The sequence below is a fragment of the Babylonia areolata genome, chromosome 5, assembly GCF_041734735.1.
Source record: "Babylonia areolata isolate BAREFJ2019XMU chromosome 5, ASM4173473v1, whole genome shotgun sequence".
Lineage (NCBI taxonomy): Eukaryota > Metazoa > Mollusca > Gastropoda > Neogastropoda > Buccinidae > Babylonia > Babylonia areolata.
In genome coordinates this window covers 49,886,221-49,906,219 of record NC_134880.1, presented here as the reverse complement: position 1 = coordinate 49,906,219, position 19,999 = coordinate 49,886,221, and the positions used below count along the sequence as shown (strand labels likewise).

General features: G+C 43.0%; 1 protein-coding gene across 1 annotated transcript; it reads left to right on the top strand.

Annotated features, from left to right (window-relative positions):
* The first annotated feature begins 6,100 nt into the window (after positions 1–6,100).
* Positions 6,101–8,854, top strand: LOC143282305 (uncharacterized). Its single transcript, XM_076587906.1, has 2 exons — positions 6,101–6,291; positions 8,665–8,854. The coding sequence occupies exons 1-2, from the start codon at positions 6,101–6,103 to the stop codon at positions 8,852–8,854; spliced, it is 381 nt and encodes a 126-aa protein (XP_076444021.1).
* The last annotated feature ends 11,145 nt before the right edge of the window (positions 8,855–19,999 follow it).

Sequence of the window (19,999 nt, the reverse complement as noted above, 5' to 3'; positions counted from 1 at the left end):
CCGAATTAAGCCGTTTAATTTTTTTTCCGAATCATTAACGGTTTATTTCGTTGAGGTCAGTTGCTCCGAAATCCGAAAACAAGTTATAACAAGGCCTTCAAGACTCACTTGTGATAAATTAAGTCCCCTAGCATTAATTACAGATTAATTTCCCCTTTTTTTACTATCTGCACCAAAACGTTTGCAAAATAAATAAAAATTCCATGCTTTGCAAAAGAAGTTCCTGTTTGAACAAAAAATGATAATAATGTCTCCTCTTGTTGTTGTGTCAGAATAAGAGGTCAAAGTGCCAAGTTTAGAGAATACAAAAAAATATAGATATAACAGTAAATGCAGTTTGCATATAATTAGGCTTCTTTTTTATTTTTTGCGCCCATCCCAGAGGTGCAATATTGTTTTAAACAAGATGACTGGAAAGAACTGAATTTTTCCTAATTTTATGCCAAATTTGGTATCAACTGACAAAGTATTTGCAGAGAAAATGTCAATGTTAAATTTTACCACGGACACACGGACACACATACACACACACACACACACACACACACAGACAACCGAACACCGGGTTAAAACATAGACTCACTTTGTTTACACAAGTGAGTCAAAAACCGCCCACTGAGTTACTAGGCCTACGAGTAGGTAGGTCTAGATTGTATTCGAAGACATGGCCTCGTCAGTTTTTCTTGTTCACAATTAAAAGGAAAGAAATACAAATTCTGGATAGAACACATACAGTAATACTAACTACACCATCGACGTGTTTACTGCATCAGTATAAATATTCTAAAGTGGACACTAAATTAAGTGGAATGAACATAAAAGAAAAACTGAATTGATCGCTTCTCTCAGCTGGTTGTAGGCCTCGACTGGTTCGTGCAGATCTAGAGATCTGCCATGTGTTGCTTAATTGTGCTTGAAGGAATAGCAAATAAGTCTCCTTTACTGCCGGAATAAAAGAATAATCCGGAGATATAATAAAACTGCCACACACACACACACACACACACACACACACACAAACATGATTTAACTCACTCAGTACGGCCAGCCCCCTCTTCTCCTCTACACAGACCCCTCGGATGTCCAGTGGGTGTCTGAATGACCCAACCTTTAGCTTCCGTCGTCAGAATTGTGGTATTCTTTGTCAACATTCACCTCTTCAGTATAAGAACCTTCCGCTTGCAATATTTTGATGATGGTAACTGGGGTGAAACTCTGTTAACGTCGTTTCTTTCGCCGTTCGTATGGAGAGAGTTAAACGGCGTTATTACGTCCACTACAATCACATGCATTTATCTCACAGAGAAGAAAATGTCAACATTGTTTTAAGTATTAAATTTTGCCAACTGACGTTAGTTGCGCGCAGCAGTGGGGATTCGTCTGCTTGCTTCGGAACTATACGTGCCAGTGCACGGTTCGATTTCACTCACATACCCTTTTTTTCCCCTCCCAAGCTTACTTTATGTATCATATTTAATACAGAGCACTTTTCAACTATTTAAAAAAAAAAAATCTCTCTGTTTTTTTTTTTCTCTCCACGTGATTCCTTGACTGGATAAAGCGCGAAGCACAAGTGAGTCTCAATGTGCTTTGCCTCTCGTTGACGACTCACTTGTGTAAACAAAGTGAGTCTATGTTTTAACCCGGTGTTCGGTTGTCTCTCTCTCTCTCTCTCTCTCTCTCTCTCTCTCTCTCTCTCTCTCTGTGTGTGTGTGTGTGTGTGTGTGTGTGTGTGTGTGTGTGTGTGTGTGTGTGTGTGTGTGTGTCCGTGGTAAACTTTAACATTGACATTTTCTCTGCAAATACTTTGTCAGTTGACACAAAATTTGGCATAAAAATAGGAAAAATTCAGTTCTTTCCAGTCATCTTGTTTAAAACAATATTGCACCTCTGGGATGGGCACAAAAAAATTAAAAAAGAAGCCTAATTATATGCAAACTGCATTTACTGTTATATTTATATTTTTTGTATTCTCTAAACTTGGCACTTTGACCTCTTATTCTGACACAACAACAAGAGGAGTCATTATTACCATTTTTTGTTCAAACAGGAACTTCTTTTGCTAAGCATGGAATTTTTATTTATTTTGCAAACGTCAGTTTTGATGCAGATAGTAAAAAAAGGGAAATTACTCTGTAATTAATGCTAGGGGACTTAATTTATCACAAGTGAGTCTTGAAGGCCTTGCCTCTCTTGTTTTACTTTTATTTTAAATTTCCCTAAGCACGTGCGATGGAACTCCGCAGTTAAAGAACCTGTACATGATACCTCTGACAGGCTCTGTGTGAAAATGGGCGGGGGGGCTAGAGAGAGAGAGAGAGAGAGAGAGAGAGAGAGAGAGAGAGAGAGAGAGAGAGAGAGAGAGAGAGAGAACATAATTATCTAAAAACAAAATCTCTCTAACTAAAACTGAAGATGTGGCCCATTTTCAGTGGTTTTCAATTCTTATTTTCAGGGGTATTGTCATTCAGTTTTGATACAGATTCAGTTGCACAACTTAATCACTAGAAGAGGACTGCCGTTGACTGGAAGACTATTTTGGAGATGGTGTGGTAGTTGTGTCTGCAGGCAAATCATTTCACTCTGAAGTTGTTCTCGGGAAGAAACCGTGGTTCTGTAGTCGATGGTATGTCTTATTTGACAATGGATGGGACTGGCAGGTGCTTGTCTCTGACGATTTCAGTTTCGGTTTTTGAAGAAGGTGTTCGGACAAATCCCTATTAAAAAAAAAAAAAAAAAAAAAAAAAAAAAAAAATTATGCGACACACCGCATCTGCTAGGCAGATACCGGCCAAACCAGCAGCATAACCCAATGCGCAAGTTAGCCTTTGAGTGTATGCATATGTTTCTGTATACCTATCAGAGTGGATTTCTTCCGCAAAATTTTGCCAGGGTGTTGCCATTGGTTGGTGTTTTTTTTTGGTTTTTTTGTGTTTTTTTTCCCAGTGCACACAGTGATTACTGTACACAAGACCTCGGTTTATCGTCTCATCCGAACTGAGTCACACACTCAGTTTGATTTTTCAGTCAAACGAGGGAGAAAGGCCGAGACCAGGATTCGAACGACTGCAAAGGACTGGGAAAACTATGTTTTTGTGTTGGCGAATGTGAGGCCATAGTGAGATTTGGAGAAGGCAGTTAGCCTTGATCTTCCTTCTTCTCCTTTGCTAGCTGGGTTGGCCAGTGCAAATCATGAAGCATTTTCCTTTCGCGAGATGTCTGGCGAAATCAGTTGTTGCTTTTGCGAATTGTACAACGCTGGAGGGTGCTGGTGTCTTCAGCTGATCGAATGGGAGCCCTACAGAGGGCTGGACTGATTTCAGGATGGGTGTACCAGGGTCGTGCAGGTGCCTGGTTTCATAGACTTCTTGGGTATCTTGTTCCGTCTGACAAACCATAGGGTTCTGTTCCTCTGCTGTCAGTGTATGTGTTCCTGTGCACTTTTATTTCAGATCCTTTGTGAGGTTAACGCCAGTTAAAGTACTCACATACCTATATATATATATAACCCAACAAAAAACGTTTGGCTTTTTTATCGGTTGGAAAAGTTGAAACTTCAGTAGCGAGCTGTTACACAATATATCAGTTTTTTATTTTTTTATTTTTTACTTCTGTTATTGTTATTAATTTTCAGTAATCACATTATTATTCCGGTGAGAAAGGGATTTTCGATTTAGCAGTTGGTCTTTGCATGAAAAATCACTTCTGTCATGAATGAATGACCATAGCTTGAATTTGTCGCACGCGAGAGAGGCCCAGACCTCGCGGAAAAAGCAGAGAAGGCTTATGTGACATATCAGAGTTTACCTGTTGTGAAACGCATATAGCCTGGAATTTAGTTTTGTATTTTGCGGACTTGTCAACGGTGAGTGCATGGGAATAGGTTTATGGACGACTTCGGAATCACCAACGTGCAGTTTGGGTAAACTGGATCTGGATATCGGCTTTCCGGATTCGAAAACAGGATTAGCTTTGACTTCTCTGATTGTTATCATTATCATCATCATCATTATCATTATTAAAAAAAACCAACAACAACAACAACAAAAAACCACAAAACGTTACGTAAAGGTTTGTCAAAAGTCCATCTGCCAGTGTGACGTTACATCTTCCAGTGTCAGTTTCAATGATGTGTCAAACTCAAAGCGTGCGGACTGATCCATACATGTGCATTACCACATCTGCTTAATAATAATATATAAAAAAATTGGTGTGGGGCGAAGGAGGGGCAGGCAAATGTCTGATCTACGTATAGATCAAACGCGCTGGCAGGCCCTACACAATCCAAACTTAATCAGTTAACGAGAAATGTAAAAATATGTTATTTTAAGACCTTTGGAGATAGCCAGATCATTTGTATAATACACCGTCAATGTTATGAGCTGACAACACCGTTCATAAAAGTATACTTAGCATTGCAGACGAAAGGTTATCAAAGACTGTAGCATAAAGCTGTGTTGTGATATTGTATATAGATCTGTTTTAGATCTCTCTCTCTCTCTCTCTCTGTTTGTCAAATGTGTATGGTTGACAGAACCTTCCTCACCCTCTATCCCCCATTCTGATGTGTAATGCGGTGTGTGTTTCTTTGATTTTGTACCTTTTTTTTTTACCTGTGCATTTTACTAACACCATGCTAGTGCCTATATGTCATGTGTGTGTGTGTGTGTGTGTGTGTGTGTGTGTGTGTGTGCGTGCGTGCGTGCGTGCGTGCGTGCGCGCGCGTGTGTGTGTGTGTTTGTTGTTTTGTTTTGATTTATGCATATTTTTTTCCTCTGTTGTGTATCTCTACTAACACCATGCTTTCATTTTATTAAATAATAATTTATTGTGTAGTGTAGACCCTATTCAGGGCGGGGACTGGATGTAAAAAAGCACACCAGTGCTTATCTATTATCCTCGAAATAAAGAATTTGTCTTGTCTTCTCTCTCTCTCTCTCTCTCTCTCTCTCTCTCTCTCTCTCTCTCTCTCTCTCTCTCTCTCTGTGATATTACAAGTGATAGCTGGTGTATAAGGCTTATGCAGCTGAATTGTATATTGGAGTCAGTCAATAAATTTTTAGCATTATTTGTTGCACAGTAGCTTGTGTGAGTGCGTCGATGTTGTGCATGTGCACATGGTTGTTGTGATTAAGTTGTGTCGTTGGGGTGGCAGACGGGGTCAGCTCTATGTTCCCTCAGCTCTATGTTCCCTCAAGTCAAGAGATATTTACGTCATGTAATATGGCATGGCATATGTCATGGCACATGGCATGATATGACATGGCATTATGACATGACATGACATAGCATGTAACTTGACCTGAGGGAACATAGAGCTGAGGGAACATGACATGCATCCGTGGCTTCAGGGATCGAAACTGCACAAAAACACATTTTTCATAATAATTATAATCCCTCTGTAAGATGTGGTATCGTCTTGTTATTTACACCACAGCGATTCTCATAGCAATGATCTGATGCAGAACAAGTGAATCTATAGAAAATGGGATTCCTATTGCTATGACCATAGGCCCTGAATCAGATGAGTATGGTTTCGATAATCAAATAATGCGACTGTATTTGTATTTCTTTTTATCACAGCAGATTTCTCTGTGTGAAATTCGGACCCATTCCAGTTTAAAATATTTTTTCCTGTGTGCATTTTTATTTGTTTTTCCTTTCGAAGTGGATTTTCTACAGAATTTTGCCAGGAACAACACTTTTGTTGCCGTTGGTTCTTTTACGCGCGCTAAGTGCATGATGCACACGGGACCTCGGTTTATCGTCTCATCCGAATGACTAGCGTCCAGACCACCACTCAAGGTCTAGTGGAGGGGGAGAAAATATCGGCGGTTGAGCCGTGATTCGAACCACCGCACTCAGATTTTCTCGCTTCAAGGCGGACGCGTTATCTCTAGGCCATCACTCCACTAATGTGTGTGTGTGCGTGTGTGTGTGTGTGTGTGCGCGCGCGCGCGCGCGCGTGTTTGTGTCTGTGTGTGTGCGTGCGTGCGTGAGCGCGCGCACACATGAAACGAAGTATTCTGAAGATAGTCATGGTGGGGCTGATAATTATAGTCATTCTCGCTGTATGCGTGCACAGATGGTCCTGGGCGCGATGGCAGCCGTAGCAGCCTATCTGTTCATCAGTTCACTGTGGTACTCTCGTTTCTTCTTGGGAAAACCATGGATGGACGCCACCTTTCCCAACCGCAGACACGAAACCATATCGGAGACTGGGGCGGTCGCCATTGCCCTCACGCTCGTTTCCTCGGCAGGCATGGCTGTCGTGCTGCATGTCATCTTGGTGTAAGGAACACGTTTGGTGTCTCTGGTGCATGTGTTGGTTGCTTTATCAGTTTATGTTGTCACAGGACGACTACATGGTATCTGCGTATGCAGTGAAGCATGTGAACACTGTAAGAAACACACACACACACACAACACACACGCGCGCGCGCGCGCACACACACATCTCTCTCTCTCTCTCTACATATATATATATATATATATATATATATATATATATATGTATGTATGTATATGTATGTTATGTACTCGTATATATATATGTATGTATGTATGTAAAGAAATTATCTTTTTTTTCATACAGAGAAAATATCATATTTACCACATATAGGCATGTGATATCACTGTATTAATTTCTAGAAATTCAGATCCAGTGATCATAAGTTGCAGACTGAACTGGGAACGCGAAATGGTACGCTTCGTGAATTCCGAATCTTCAAAAAGAGTGTAACATGTCAGTCATTAGGATGAATTTCATTCTGTTATGGAATGTCCAAAGTACCGTCTGAATTATGCCCCTCCCTCCCGCTAACCCCCCACCCCCACCCCCCACTACCCAGAAAAAGTTTGCCAAAAATACATTTCTCCTAAATCTGTTTCTCGTTTTTGGAATTTACTAAATGGTACATATACAGCTGAAATCAAAGAAGTTTATAAAATTGGGAAATGTCGTTTTAATTTTTGCTCGACAACTTTTTTTTTTCTTCTAACTTTGCTATTTGCACATATGTTCTCTAGTTGGGCATATCACGTTGTTTGTTAAACGATGTTGCAATCTTCATGCTGGAAGTTAAAGATTTTCAGTGTTAAATTTGAAACTGACCTGTTTTTCAAAAGGCGACCAGTGTCAATAATGTATTTACAACTTTGTCATCATGTGACTGGTGTCAGTGATGTGTTACTGACTGCCTGTCACTTCAAAGGTCCCCGACGTTGTGTTCGTTTGTTGTGACAGACGGGCGCAATAGCTGAGTGGTTAAAGCGTTGGACTTTCAATTTGAGGGTCCCGGGTTCGAATCTCGGTAACGGTAAAGGGTGGAGATTTTTCCGATCTCCCAGGTCAACATATGTGCAGACCTGCTAGTGCCTGAACCCCCTTCGTGTGTATACGCAAGCAGAAGATCAAATACGCACGTTAAAGATCCTGTAATCCATGTCAGCGTTTGGTTGGGTTATGGAAACAAGAACATGCCCCGCATGCACACTCCCGAAAACGGAGTATGGCTGCCTACATGGCGGAGTAAAAACGGTCATACACGCAAAAGCCCACTCGGGTACATACGAGTGAACGTGGGGGTTGCAGCCCACGAACGCAGAAGAAGAAGAAGAAGAAGAAGTTTGTTGTGACAGCACCTGGCATGTGTCTATGAATACGGCTCTCAGAAAACGGTGTGTGACTGCCTACATGGCGGGGGTAAAAACGGACGGTCCTACACGTAAAAGCCCACTCGTGTATACGAGCAAACATGGGAGTCGCAGCCCACAACTGTACTGAGGAGAAGAAGAAGAAGAAGGAGGAGTGTCTATGAATGATCTGTGGAATTCGAATGCTTTTCTTAACAGCAGAACTGGTGTCTGTTTCACTTTTACTTTCTCAAGGAACCGTCAATGCGTTCGGAAAAATCCATGTACGCTACGTCACAACTTCTAGGCACAAAGAACCTGTAATCCATGTCAGCGTTCGGTGGGTTATGGAAACAAGAATATACCCAGCATGCACACCCCCGAAAACGGAGTATGGCTGCCTACATGGCGGGGTAAATAAAAAAACAAACAAACGGTTATACACGTAAAATGTTACATGTCTGTCTGAGTGTGTATGTGTGTGCGTCTGAAATCTGATTGAATGACACAGGAAACGAATGATGAGCGCCCAGTAGCATCCGTCAGTCGGCTCTACCCAGGTAGGCAGCCTGTGGTGCAAATGTCCCCGTGTATGTAAAGCGCTTAGAGCTTGGTCTCTGACCGAGGATAGGCGCTATATAAGTATCCACATCAATCAATCAATCACATACCTGACAACAGCATAATCAAACACGTTAGTCAGGCCTTGAGTGCATGCGTGTATATTAATTTGTGCACCTGTCAGAGTGGATTTCCGAGTACATAATTTCACAATAGGACAACACTTCTGTTGCCATGTGTCCTTTTTCAGTGCGTCAAGAGCGTGCTGCATACGGAAGCTCGGTATGTTCGTCTCATCCAAATGACTAGACGCTGTTTGATTTTCCAGTTAAACTTGGGAAAAACGGCGAGACATGATTTAAATCCAGACACTCATGGACCCCCTGTCGTGTGGCAGAATTCTGCAGAAAAACCGAACGCTGAGATGCCTTTTTAAGAAACTGAAACTGGAAATTGTCGCTGTTACAGGGATTTATTCCAGGTGGAAACAGTGGTGGACGTAGTGAAGTTTGCGGCAGCGCTGTCCTGCCTGTCCACACTGATGGACTCATCTCACCAGATCTTCTCCAAACGTTCCTTCACCACCTACCTCATCGACCACGGTTTTGACGCCATCTCTCTCGTTACTATGTCCACCTGCGTCTTCTATTTGCGATAGTCCACTCCTGGCCTTTCTCAAGGCCTGACCATCGCATTGGGTCAAATAATTTTTGTTATTATCCGGGTGGATCAGTGGGTGTGTCTGTTTTTTGCATTGGATGGTTCAATGTGTTTGTTTGAGATAAGTGACTCATTTTTGACTCACTTGTGTAAACAAAGTGAGTCAATGTTATAACCCGGTGTTCGGTTCTCTCTCTCTCCCTCTGTGTGTGTGTGTGTGTGTGTGTGTGTGTGTGTGTCCGTGGTAAACTCAGTTTAACATTGCCATCTTCTCTGGAAGTACTTTGTCCGTCACTGATACCAAATTCGGCTTAAAAATCGTAGGAAAAAAAATCTTCACAGTCATACCAATGGGAGTTTGTAAGTCTCCTGAATTAAGCTATCATTAACTCACTCAGTACGGCCAGTCCTCTCTTCTCCTCAACACAGACCCCTCGGATGTCCAGTGGGTGTCTGAATGACCCAACCTTTAGCTTCCGTCGTCAGAATTGTGGTATTCTTTGTCAACATTCACGTCTTCAGTATAAGAGCCTTCCGCTTGCAATATTTTGATGATGGTAACTGGGGTGAAACTCTGTTAACGTCGTCTCTTTCGCCGTTCGTATGGAGAGAGTTAACGGTTTATTTCGTTGAGGCCATTTCCGGGATTCCGAAAACACCATATTACCACATCCCAGTTGCAGTAGCGTTGGCGATGCTTTGTGAGTAGACGGCGTGACCTCGATTTTCTTGTTCGCAATTAAATAAAAAGATATACAAACAGTTCTGGACAGAACACATACAGTGACACAGACTACATAATCGACGTGTTCACCGCATACGAATCTTTTAAAGTGGGTACTCAGTTAGCTAGAATGAACATGAAAGAAATTGAATCGACCGTGTTGTAGTTTCCCGCCGGGTGTAGGTAATTAAACTCGTACATCTATCTAGATCCAGAGAAGAACGGCTAAATGTTGCAGTGTGATTGCTGCGATATCCTCGTCTCCTTTACCACGGACTTCAAAGATTTCTTAATTGCCCATAAAGACATTTTTAAATGCCTGAGATACACCAAAATAAAATGATTTAAACAGCGTTATCACTTCGAATACCGCAATCGATTTATTGCCCTTAAAAAAAAGCAATAGTGCAGTGAATAAGACAATTTCTTCCCACCTGAAAATGCCGGGTTCAAATCTGTGCTTAGGCATTTTTTTAACCCCTAGGCTGCCTGCATGACGAGATAACTCGTCATGGCAAGCATGTATGCTTCGCTGCCTGCATGACGAGATAACTCGTCATCGAAATATTCTGACTTTTCCCTGGTTTGCATTCACTTCCTTGGCAAAAATAGTGGTAGCTTTAGCCTGGGGAATCTCTCAAGATTCTATTCATAGCTAGAAACCCCATCTACGTCATGAAGCAGTCCTTTATTTGAACGTTTTGGTTGGGTCACTGTCCAAGTGTTTGCCCGACTTCTCTCCTCGCTCGCTCAACAAAATGTCGGACTGACGCCGTGCTCAAGACATGCGATCGTGACGAACTAAATCAAAAATGATTTCTTTCTTTAGCTGATGCTCAGAAAGAACTGAAGTGTAAATTCGAAGGAGAAGATAGAGATGAACATTTATAGGACGATCTGATAGGAAATAAAGGGAGCAATCAAGAGAGTGGCCAAGATGCAACTGTCAGTGAGTGATGTCAGCTGTACAGCTGTTAGCAGACGACAGATGACCGAATTAGCAGCAGAGCGATATTCTTGGCACGCAGCCAACGCGGTCTGATGAGAACTGAATCAAGTGACCGTGTGAGAGGGGTGAGGAGGAGGGGGTGGGAGGTGGAGACTGAGGGGGCGTGGCCTCACATCCATCTTATCACTTGGAGAAGTCACAATGTATTGTGTATCTATTTCTTAAAAAAAAAATATATATATATATTGTGGTTGTTCTAGTATGATTTTGTGTTTGCAGATATCCATTTGTCCAGAAAATATGATGTTTTTGTGCAAATTACCTGACTAATGTTTGTAATGAACAAGTTGAAAATGTGACAAAAAACAAAACACTGATTTCAAAACAACAACATGTCACTAAAAATATATAAAATGGGAAAATAGCATGTGTTTTGTATTCTTTATTCATTTACCTTTCAGAAAATATATACTTTTATGGGTCTTTCTCCAATAACAAAGAGCACAGAATTTTTGGAAAATTTATACCCGTTTTTTGTGAAAAAACCCTGGCAAATAGATTTCACTTAAATCTTATTCTCCTGGCAGCGAAAGGGTTAATATCTTTTTTTTAACCCCAAGTTTTTTAATTACAAATACAGAACACATCTTAACGATGTAATTTATTTAATCTTAAAAAAAAGAAAAAAGAAAAAGTTTATCACAAGTGAGTCTTGAGGGCCTTGCCTATCTTGTTTGTGGATCTGTTTGCACAGATTCATTGATTCTGTGGATTACGGGGTGTTTTTGTGCAATTTTGTTGCATTTGTTGAAAAAGGAAACCATTTCTTCATTGTCTTCCCAGCTGTGATTGTCAGTGATTGTTCTTCAGTTGCATGCAATTACTGATGAAAAGACAAGCCCCCAAAAACGGAGTATATCTGCCTACATGGCGGGGTTAAAAACGGTCATACACGTAAAAACCCACCCGTGTATATACGAGTGAACGTGGGAGTTGCAGCCCACGAATGAAGAAGAAGAAGAGAAAAGAGAAGATCTGATCGAAGTATTCATAATGACTGATCATTTTACGCAATGATAAGTTACTGCGGTTTGAACAATACTGCAGCTTGCTACCGGCTGGAGTTTAACGTCTTTATGGCCGAGGCCCGTATCGTCATGTTGTACAGGGCTGGGGTCATGGTCCGAAGTATTGTAGTGTTGTGGTTCCAGGAAGTGAGTATGGCTGTCTGGCCGGGTGGGGGTCCGTCTGGTGTTCTTTAGGGGGATCCGGGTACAGCGCCTTGTGAATTATAGCATTCACCTGAATCCAGTACAGACGGTTGTGGTAGAAATACGGTGTGGCATTCTGTGTGACATTTAATGGCACTGTAAAGCAGAACTGACTTCAGAGAGTTGTCACAACAAGAGAGAGATAAGGTGTGACAGACATTGTAGCACTCACTCGCAGTTCTCAACAGCATTCATTATGATAAAGTGTGGCAGATAATTCTGGTGGAGGTGAAGCGTAACGGATGGTTATCGTAAAGATAAACTATGCCCATGTGAAGAATTTACATGCATTGATAAATAGCATCGAGCGTAGATCTATAATTTGTGGCAGAGAAAAAGCGTGATATAGTTTGAAGCGTTATGGCAATACCAGACAATATCCAGTAGAGAAGAATGTGACAGTTCTGAATAAAGTGTGACCAGACAGTATTCGACTCAGTTGTTTCCTGGTGGAAAATCTGCATACATGATAATTATACTTATGCTTCCTCGAGATTACCATGCAGATATATGCCAAGATGCCAATCAGTAAGAAAAAGAAGAAGAAAAAACAGAAGAAGAAAATAAAGGAAGTAGTCGCACAGCATTTTAGTATGGTGAAGTGAACGAACGAACAACAACAACAACAACAACAACACACACACACACACACACACACACACACACACACACCACTTTCTGGAAGAATAGGGCGACAATGTATCCTGGCATCAACCAGTCCTGAGAGATACCAACCATAGCATTTGTCAGATTAATGCAACACTTCGAAAGACACATCCTTGGAATTGGTGGTTCTGTGTGGTTACAGGCTTCCCGTCAGAGCCCATGCCAATTCCAGTTCTGGGCAGGGGATGGCCACAGATCAAAACCACCATCCCACGATATAGGGTTTGAACATGCACCCAGCCAGTCTGTCTGCAACACAGACCACTTTCTTACAGTGAACGGTAATCAGAACTGTATGGGTGTTTGTCAGTGTTTACACACGCGGATTTACGCACAAAGAAGCAGATGGAACCAAAAAGAGTTGGTTCACTGTGTATGTGTTGTTTTTCGTGACCCAGAAGACAGGATTATGACGGCCTTACTGCGTGAATGTGTATGCATTTTGTGAGTACTGCAGAAGAACTGGAGTTCCCGCGTCAGTGTCCCTTTATATATGTGTGTACATACATATACTTTACACAAAAAAAATTAATGGATTCTGCCATGCATCATTGTAAACATGTGTATGCTTTACACCAGAACATCCCATGGGGATACTGGAGGCTCCTTCAGTATGAATAATAGTTATTGATACCCTAATCTCCAAAAATTGCGCCAGAAATGCCCTTTTTCTTGTCACTCTGTTTGTTTCTGGCTTTTCTCTTTTCTTTCTGTTGTCTGTTCTCTTCTTATTTCATGCCTTACTGGTCCGTTCACCATAAAAAATTTCCCTGGAAAGCCTTGAATATTTTTTGGTCTTTTTCTGCATTTGATAATCAGGCATTCTTACTATGTTGTATTCTTTTTTGCGCTAAAGACGTTTGGAGTTGCTATCTGGCCATTTCTTGTTTTGTTTTTTGTATACCTGTCAAATATAGTTTGAGCATTATTTACACTTATGTTTATGCTCGTGTTATCATTATCATTATTTTCAATTATCTGACGAAATCTTACAAAACAAACTCACTAATGCTTACTTTACATGTGTCTGGGCGTCAGTCGTGAAAACCGGTCGATAACCTATGTGCAGTGCCTGAGTGAACCATCGCAGCAATTGTCCCCCTTGCACTGTTGAGATTGCGGTTTTCGGTGAAACGGCCCAGTGCACGTCATTTTATCCTCTCCTCAGCTGCTCCAGTGAACCCACAGAGAGCTGTGGAAATCTAACAATTCGGAAGCGATGTCTGCTTATATATCTTATCAGCTGCGTTTTATCATTTATCGTCTCTGTTGCGTTTTACTATATTTATCGACAACAGGCCGAGACCAACGTGCTTTGCCGCAGTTATTTCCCTTAGAAGGTTGACGCGTTTTAATTCGGTTCAATTGAAAAGACTTTAACACGACTGCAACATGATTCTTTTCTTTGGACTCATTCAAATGTTTGTGTGTGAGGTGAAATAAAAGTAAATGATGAAATCCGATACCCTTCCTTAATTTTGCATGTATAAATCGTTCATCTTGTGAAAGGAGAACAAAATCTTCAGCCTCATCCAAATACTCGTCAAGAAAAGTTGAAAAAAAGAAGAAGAAAAAAGAAAAAAAAAAAAAAAAAAAAAAAAAGAACTCGCACACACTTCCTTGATTACTGTGTACATGTACATACATATCAGTCATCATGTATATGGATATATCACGACACGACACCAACAGCTAAACAGTCCATAAACAAAGACTGAAATTTAAGACTTTTAAACATGCAATGTGTGTGTGTGTGTGTGTGTGTGTGTGTGTGATAGTCGTATCGGACGATGACTATCAGAACAGCAGGTGTGGCAACTGCTGTCCCGACTATCTGGGTTACAATTTGAATGCAGTGAAGAGCATCTTCAAGTTGCCCAGTTAACATCCACACTCTGTTGGCCAGGAGGGCTTTAGGACAGGTGTTGGGATGGTTCCTGAAGGCCAACAAGCAACCAAATCTGCAGCACCAAGTGTCCGCGGTGCAATCATGCCTTCGAGTTTGAGAGCCACAGCCTTTCACAAAAGACAAAGATTTAAATGAACTCCCTTTGCAGTGGAGAAACCATTGATCATACAGCCCAAATTTTGCTCAGTGTTGGCCCAACTGTAAGTTTATGTCAATCTTTGATATAAGCCGAAGCACGTACTAAAAACCACCCGAAAACCAAGTTCGTAGTCTACATGCCGCACACACCTGTGCACGCACTTGTTCCGCAAGCACAGGTGTGTGTGTGGGGAGGGTGGGGGCTGGGGGGGGGGTGGACAGGTGGTCGCTCCACAGGCGATACAGCAGATGAGGGGGGTGGGGTGCGGGGGGGAGGGGGGGGAGGGGGGGGGGGTCGACACAGGTACTGAGTGACACTGGCCCAGCGGATCGAGGAATGGGCTGACTGACGGTTTAGTTGTGGGACCAGTCAGTGATCACGCAGCACGCGACACGGGGATCATGGCTTCACTCTCTGCGCTCAGTCTCTTCGTCCTCCTGCCTCCTCCAGTTCTCGGGCCCCATGGGCCGGGGAAACCCGACCCTTGCAGTCATCCAACTGACACCTCCAGTTACAGCCAGCCAGATCGACTGGTGCAACCCTAGCCCCTCCAGTGATAGCCCGATTAATTGGCCGAGATTAAATAGGGCTGGACGTCTAAGATGTCGGGTAGAACGTGCAGGGTGGCGCTGAGATGGCGATGTCGTGTGTTATGGAGCCGGCCATAAAGTTGTAGGGGTGAGAAGAGCGGTGTCAGGTGCACTCTTGGGCTCCGCATTCCTAAGCCACCCTCGCCACCCCCACCCCCCACACACACCCACACACACCCACACCCCTCCCACCCCTTCAGGTCAGGCCGCCATCTTCTGTTCCTACCCAGCTACCGCCGTGTATTAAAAAAAAAAAAAAAAAAAAAAAAAAAAATCAGCGAGGGGGAAGGGACGTATTGGTCGTAAACTGTGCAGGTCTCAGTGCCCGCAAACGATGCCACCCGTGTTTTTTTTTTTCTTTTCTTCTTCTTTTCTTTTCTTGTATTGTCCCTTGTTTGTCTCGTGAAGTCCTTTGTCACTCCTCCTACCCTGATTGCTGCCCTTTGTTGTTGCGCCTTTGTCTGGTGTCCTCTGTTACACCCCTTTGATTCTTTGTTTATTGTACTTCCTTTCACGCCTCTGTCGTGTTCATTGTTACACCCGGTTTCGTGCCAACCCCCTCTGCCCCCCCCCCCCCCTGCCCCCCCTCCCACACCCTTCCCTCACTATTTTTCTGCACCCTTGTCTCTTGTCAATGTCCTCTGTAACACCCTGTATTTTATTGTTTGTCACACCCGGTCTTTTATTATTCGTCACACCCCTGTTTCTTGTCCTTTGTTACACCCTTGTCTCTAGTATATTTTCCTCTCTGTTACACCCCTGTCTCTTGTCAACGTCCTCTGTTACACCCTGTATTTTATTATTTGTTACACCCTGTTTTAGTATTCCTCACACCCCTGTTTCTTGTCCTTTGTTACACCCTTGTCTCTAGTATATTTTTCTCTCTGTTACACCCCTGCCTCTTGTGTTTTTTTTGGTTACCCCCCCCATCACATGTCTTTGCACCAACATCTCATGTCCAGTGTACTTTGTTCCATTTCGGTCTTTCGTCTATGTCCTACAGCATGTATCTTATCATTCCATGACTCTCATGTGTCTTGTTCTTTGTCTAGTGTACTTTGTTACATCCGCTGTGTCTTGTCCTTTGTCTGCTGTCCTTTGTAACATCCCTTGTCCTGTCTTTTGTCTGCTGTCCTTTGTTACACCCCTTGTCCTGTAATTTGTCTACTGTCCTTTGTTACACCAATTGTCCTGTCATTTGTCTGCGTCCTTTGTTACACCCATTGCCCTGTCCTTTTTCTGTCGTCCTTTGTTACACCCCTTGTCCTGTCTTTTGTCTGCTGTCCTTTGTTACAACTCTTGTCCTGTCATTTGTCTGCCGTCCTTTGTTACACCCTTGTCTCCAGTATATTTTCCCCTCTGTTACACCCCTGCCTCTTGTTTTTTTTTGGTTACCCCCCCATCACATGTCTTTGCACCAACATCTCATGTCCAGTGTACTTTGTTCCATTTCGGTCTTTCGTCTATGTCCTCCTACAGCATGTATCTTATCATTCCATGACTCTCCTGTGTCTTGTTCTTTGTCCAGTGTACTTCGTTACATCCGCTGTGTCTTGTCCTTTGTCTGCTGTCCTTTGTTACACCCCTTGTCCTGTCATTTGTCTGCCGTCCTTTGTTACACCCCTTGTCCTGTCATTTGTCTGCTGTCCTTTGTCACACCCCTTGTCCTGTCCTTTGTCTGCTGTCCTTTGTTACACCCCTTGTCCTGTAATTTGTCTACTGTCGTTTGTTACACCCCTTGTCCTGTCATTTGTCTGCTGTCCTTTGTTACACCCCTTGTCCTGTAATTTGTCTACTGTCGTTTGTTACACCCCTTGTCCTGTCATTTGTCTGCCGTCCTTTGTTACACCCCTTGTCCTGTCCTTTGTCTGCTGTCCTTTGTTACACCCCTTGTCCTGTCATTTGTCTGCTGTCCTTTGTTACACCCCTTGTCCTGTCATGTGTCTGCTGTCCTTTGTTACACCCATTGTCCTGACATTTGTCTGCTGTCCTTTGTTACACCCCGTGTCCTGTCTTTTGTGTCCTTTGCTACACCCCTGTCTACTTTCCTTTGTTACATCCCTGTGTCTTGTCCTTTGTCTACTGTCGTCTTGTCCTCTGTCACAGTTGTCACATTTGTCCTCTGTGACATTTGTCTTGTTTGTCTCCTGTCACAGCTGTCACGTTTGTCCTCTGTGACATGTGTCTTGTTTGTCTCCTGTCACAGCTGTCACGTTTGTCCTCTGTGCCATGTGTCTTGTTTGTCTCCTGTCACAGCTGTCACGTTTGTCCTCTGTGACATGTGTCTTGTTTGTCTCCTGTCACAGCTGTCACGTTTGTCCTCAGTGACATGTGTCTCCTTTGTCTCCTGTCACAGCTGTCACGTTTGTCCTCTGTGACATGTGTCTCCTTTGTCTCCTGTCACAGCTGTCACGTTTGTCCTCTGTGACATGTGTCTCCTTTGTCTCCTGTCACAGCTGTCACGTTTGTCCTCTGTGACATGTGTCTCCTTTGTCTCCTGTCACAGCTGTCACGTTTGTCCTCTGGGACATGTGTCTCCTTTGGCTCCTGTCACAGCTGTCACGTTTGTCCTCTGTGACATGTGTCTCCTTTGTCTCCTGTCACAGCTGTCACGTTTGTCCTCTGTGACATGTGTCTCCTTTGTCTTCTGTCACAGCTGTCACGTTTGTCCTCTGTGACATGTGTCTTGTTTGTCTCCTGTCACAGCTGTCACGTTTGTCCTCTGTGACATGTGTCTCCTTTGTCTCCTGTCACAGCTGTCACGTTTGTCCTCTGTGACATGTGTCTTGTTTGTCTCCTGTCACAGCTGTCACGTTTGTCCTCTGTGACATGTGTCTCCTTTGTCTCCTGTCACAGCTGTCACGTTTGTCCTCTGTGACATGTGTCTCCTTTGTCTCCTGTCATAGCTGTCACGTTTGTCCTCTGTGACATGTGTCTCCTTTGTCTTCTGTCACAGCTGTCACGTTTGTCCTCTGTGACATGTGTCTTGTTTGTCTCCTGTCACAGCTGTCACGTTTGTCCTCTGTGACATGTGTCTTGTTTGTCTCCTGTCACAGCTGTCACGTTTGTCCTCTGTGACATGTGTCTTGTTTGTCTCCTGTCACAGCTGTCACGTTTGTCCTCTGTGACATGTGTCTTGTTTGTCTCCTGTCACAGCTGTCACGTTTGTCCTCTGTGACATATGTCTCCTTTGTCTCCCGTCACAGCTGTCACGTTTGTCCTCTGTGACATGTGTCTCCTTTGTCTCCTGTCACAGCTGTCACGTTTGTCCTCTGGGACATGTGTCTCCTTTGTCTCCTGTCACAGCTGTCACGTTTGTCCTCTGTGACATGTGTCTCCTTTGTCTCCTGTCACAGCTGTCACGTTTGTCCTCTGTGACATGTGTCTTGTTTGTCTCCTGTCACAGCTGTCACGTTTGTCCTCTGTGACATGTGTCTTGTTTGTCTCCTGTCACAGCTGTCACGTTTGTCCTCTGTGACATGTGTCTCCTTTGTCTCCTGTCATAGCTGTCACGTTTGTCCTCTGTGACATGTGTCTCCTTTGTCTCCTGTCATAGCTGTCACGTTTGTCCTCTGTGACATGTGTCTCCTTTGTCTCCTGTCACAGCTGTCACGTTTGTCCTCTGTGACATGTGTCTCCTTTGTCTCCTGTCACAGCTGTCACGTTTGTCCTCTGTGACATGTGTCTTGTTTGTCTCCTGTCACAGCTGTCACGTTTGTCATCTGTGACATGTATCTTATTTGTCCTCAATTACGCCTGTCTCTTTTGCCCTCTGGTACGTATATCGCTTTTGTTTTTCTCTGTTACGTCTCAAGAAGGCACTGGTGGGTATTTGGCTACATCAGTTGGGTTTTCTTTTCAGGAGATGCTGTGAGTGACGCCTCTTCGAAACTGAATCTCTCTCTCTCTCTCTCTCTCTCTCTCTCTCTCACACACACACACACACACACACACACACACACACACACACACACACACACACACACACACAGCATTGTGGTGTGTGAGTTAGTTGAATTTTTTTCGTTTTTTTCATCTTCTTTATTTCCATTGTCTTTCTTTAAAATTTGTTTTACTTTGTTGTTCATCATTTTGCCCCTGGGGGCTGGATGTAAAAAGCGGTTGTGCTTACTCCACTTTCCCTGTGACATAAAGATTCGTTTCATTTCGCTTCCCATTTTTCTCTTCAAAGCCAGAATGTAAGAGATTCCACCAATAAAATAGACGCAACGGGTATCACGTGCAAATAAACAGCAAATGGATGTGTTTGTGACATGCGGTCGATGTAAAAAAAACCGGAATGATTCTCACTGCACTGCGCTACATTGAATTGTGAATTGAAATGCATTGCATTACATTGTGTTGTATCAAAAATGCATTGAGTTGTATTGCATTGCTTTGCGGTGATACGTGGCGCCGATTCCCCCTCCCTACCCCTCCTACACCCTTTGTCTTCTCTCTCTCTCTCTCCCCCCCCCTCTCTCTCTCTCATACATATACACACATGAATACACACCACACGCACGCACGCAACAAGGCACGCCCCGCCCGGCCCCCTCCCCCCCCACCACACACACTGTCCTCTCGGAGGATTAGGGAGGGGGTATTTAAAGATAGTCGTGTAAATATGTTTAAAAAAAAAATTTATCACATATAGATCGGTGTTGCATATGGAGGCTATAGCACAGAGAGTGATTTACACGTCTTAAAAAAAATTGGAAAAGATCTTAAGAGTATAATGATTATTTCATTTTGAATACAACCAACAACAACAACAACAACAAAACAACACAAACAAACAAACAAAAAATCTGCCATGATGCCAACAGCTATCTTTCATGGTAACTCTTTCTGGAGAAAACAGTGCTATTTCTTAGGATAACAGATTATTAAAA